The sequence below is a fragment of the Chrysochloris asiatica genome, unplaced genomic scaffold (assembly GCF_000296735.1).
Source record: "Chrysochloris asiatica unplaced genomic scaffold, ChrAsi1.0 scaffold00060, whole genome shotgun sequence".
NCBI classification, from domain to species: Eukaryota; Metazoa; Chordata; class Mammalia; order Afrosoricida; family Chrysochloridae; genus Chrysochloris; species Chrysochloris asiatica.
In genome coordinates this window covers 8223093-8226559 of record NW_006408578.1, presented here as the reverse complement: position 1 = coordinate 8226559, position 3467 = coordinate 8223093, and the positions used below count along the sequence as shown (strand labels likewise).

General features: G+C 46.5%; 1 protein-coding gene across 1 annotated transcript in view; it reads left to right on the top strand.

Annotated features, from left to right (window-relative positions):
- Positions 1-2274, top strand: part of GCNT2 (glucosaminyl (N-acetyl) transferase 2, I-branching enzyme (I blood group)) — a 50912-nt gene extending 48638 nt beyond the window's left edge. The window contains exon 3 of the mRNA XM_006864093.1: positions 2084-2274. Coding sequence (XP_006864155.1) covers positions 2084-2274 — 191 coding nt within the window. The remainder of the gene's footprint in view (positions 1-2083) is intronic.
- Positions 2275-3467: the final 1193 nt, after the last annotated feature.

Sequence of the window (3467 nt, the reverse complement as noted above, 5' to 3'; positions counted from 1 at the left end):
TGACCCTGTATGGGGTTTCTGAAAAGCAGCTGGAGCTGGTGAGTTTGAACCACCGACTTTGCAGTTCATCCATCCTACAGTGCTACACCAGGACTCCATCTACGGACCATACTCTCGGGATTTTCACCAGTCTCTGTGTGACCACTAAACCTGGTCATTTTCATGATTTGGGGTTTTGTTCCACATTTTTTCCCACTTTATCCAAAACCTTCTAATGCTATCCCGTTTCTGAGCAGTTGGTGCTGGTAACCAGGCACCATCTAGTTCTAGCCTCAGGGTCCTGGAGGCAGAAGTCCATGTGGCTCATTAGTCCTTTGCACTAATTGTTTCCTCGAGTTTTTCCTTTTCTTCCGTCTTCTTTGCTGGCATAGGGAGAAACTAGTTGCATCTTAGATGGCTTACATAGTTGTTGTTTGTTGCGTCAATTGGTTCCTCCTCACAGTGACCCCATGTGTGCAGACTAGACCTGCTCCATATGGTGTTCAAGGCTGTGACCTTTTAGAGGCAGATTCCCTGGTCTGCCTTCCAGGGTGTCTCTGGGTAGTTTTGATCCATTAGCCTTTAGTCTAGTAGTTGAGTGCTTAACCCAGAGACTCCCTCTATAATTATTAAGTGCCATGGAGTGTGTTCTGACTCACAGTGACCCTTAGAGGGTTTTTAAGGAATGGCTGGTGAGCTTGAACCATCGACCTTACAGTCCAGTGCATTATCACTACAGTGACATACCTGGACTCCCCTTTATAATTGCTGTTGTTTAGCGCTGTGGAATTGGTTCCAACCCATAGTGACCCTGTAAAAGGTTTCCGAGGAGTGACTGGGGAGTTGATCTGCCAACCTGGAGGTTCAAACCAGTGCTGATCCTACAGAGTCACAGCAGGACTCGACATGGAAGGGTAACATGTTCCTTTTGGGGACATGGAAGAACTGTGTTGGAGTCGCTCCCAGATCTTGCCCTGTGTATCCTTTGTGTGACAAGGAAACTGTAATAAGGAGCCCTGGTGATGCCGTGGGCTAAGTGTCTGGCTTCTAAACTAGAGCTCAGCAGTTGAAGCCCACCAGCTGCTTCGAAGGGCAAGATGTGGCAGTGACTTCTGTAAAGACGACAGTCTTAGAAACCCTGTGGGGCAACTCTGCTCTGTCCTGAAGTGTTACTGTTGTCAAAATCAACTTGACAGCAACAGGTTTTACGCTAAGTATAGTGCCTTCCTGAATTCAAACCCAGGTGAGTTGTAGGAGCCAGGAGGTCAAAAGTGAGGGAGGTTTGGGTACGCATATGCTTGCAGCTGGCCTCTGGATTCCTGGGCCAACGAGGCATTCTGGAGGAGTGTGCCCTTTAACTTGGGAGATCTAACCTAGCGTCAGGTGGCGAGGCTCAGAGGAAGAAGTATGGAACAGAATTAAGCAGATTGGGATTGGATTCCCTTGGTGTCAGTGAAGTGGGAAGTAGATTGCCTTGCATTAAATTGATCCTTACTATGAGATTAATGCGCCAGACTGCAAAGCTGTTTGAACTGCAAGGTTGGTGGTTCAAGCTCACCAGCTGCTCCTCAGAAACCCTATACAGGGTCGCTATGGGTTGGAATCGACTCGACGGCACTCAAAAACAACATGGGAGTCCTGGTGTTGCGCAGTGGGTTAACGGGTCAGACTGCAAAGTAGTTTGAATCGCAAGGTCGGCAGTTCAAGCTCACCAGTCACTCCTTGGAAACCCTATACCGGGTCTCTATGGGTCGGAATCGACTTGACAGCGCTTAACAACAACAACACTGTTTCTTGCCTTCCCAAATAGAGATAGAGTTTAACTTCCTTATGCTGGGACTGTTGCTAAGTGTCATGGAATTGGTTCTGACTCACAGCGACCCTGTATAGGGTTTCTGAGGAGCAGCTGGTGGGTTTGAACCACGTGTGGTCCAGTAATTATTCTACAGTGCCACACCACCACAATCCTATCTCATTTGGCTCTTGGCACGGTTCTAAAACTACCAAGTCATCGGACATTGAGTGTTTGGCTCTGCAGGTTCACAATCAGCAACTTTCACCATTTGACATGTTTTGACTGTGTTCTCTGTTCTCTTCTTTGCAGGCCACTACATACATGGCATTTGTATCTATGGAAACGGTGACCTAAAGTGGCTGATTAACTCACCGAGCCTGTTTGCTAATAAGTTTGAGCTGAATACATACCCCCTGACTGTGGAATGCCTCGAACTGAGGCTTCGAGAAAGAACCCTGAATCAGAGTGAAACTACCATACAGCCAAGCTGGTATTTTTGATGTCCTACAATTCACGACTGAAGGAACAGCAGGCTCCATTGGGAAGAAGAGCTTTTCCTTGTGAGAGACTTTGGCCTTTCTTACGTGAACTGTTTCAGGACTGTGGTGATGGCTTCAGGACCTGGCCGGACCATTATACTTGGAGTGTCCACTGTCCACTGTGAATGAAGCAAACAGGATGGCTGGTTGGAGCAGTCCCAGCTCTTGGGACATTCTGACAACTTCTTAACACACATCTTTTCCCCTTAGGCTATTAAGGCGGTCATATAAATCTCATCCGATATTCAGCCTATATCTAATGAAAGGATCACTGTTTTAGGTAATGCTATTCAGGGAAAGTAAGAGTGGAGTTTCTTTGCAGAAGGAACCGTTTATCACTGAACTATGGTCCCCCCAGTCTTCTCTGCTTGGCTACCTATAGGCATAGGAACAACTTTCTAGATAATGACAGAGCTCCTTTAAATCTTGAACTGTTAGGATTAGGGCCCGGGCTTGTTCCTGAATGTCAACACTAGTGTCTTGAGTTCACCTCTGTCAGCTGTTGTTGTTAGTGGCTGTCAAGTCTATTCCAATTTACGTCAACCCCTTGTGTACTAAGTAGAACTGCCGCATGAGTTTTTCAAGGCTTTGCCTTTTCAGAAGCAGATACCAGGCCTGTCTTCCACAGGCTCTGGGTGGGTTTGAACCACCGGTCTTTCAGCTAGAAATCAAGTGCTTAGCCACACCTATGTATCTATTGCAGTACAAAGCCATTAACAAATGTGGATGTGCTTTAAGACACAAGTCACTACTTGCTTGCTTCAGTTAAAAGACCTCTTAAGAAGTAGAACTTTTCTCAGTTATATCCCAGAATTTGCTCTGAGCCCTCTCCCATCATTTCCCATCAAGAACTAAAAAGTCCTTGCAAGAATGAAAGAGTGAAGATATTCATTGGAAAGAGGGGCTACAACAGGGACACACGTACTTCTGCACCTCAGGCAGGGACGGAGTCCCAAGTCTCCATCACTTCAGAATGCATCACTCCCTTTTCTGTGACCCCCTCCCCACAAGATAATCTCACATGCACAATGGAGACCACATTCTAATAAGGCTTTTATCTAGTCCTTAGTATTCGCTGAGTAGTTATACAATGCCTGGTGCTGATAGAAGTGCTTAGATCTCTGCCAGCTCTCAAATGTAGGCGTGCATCTCAT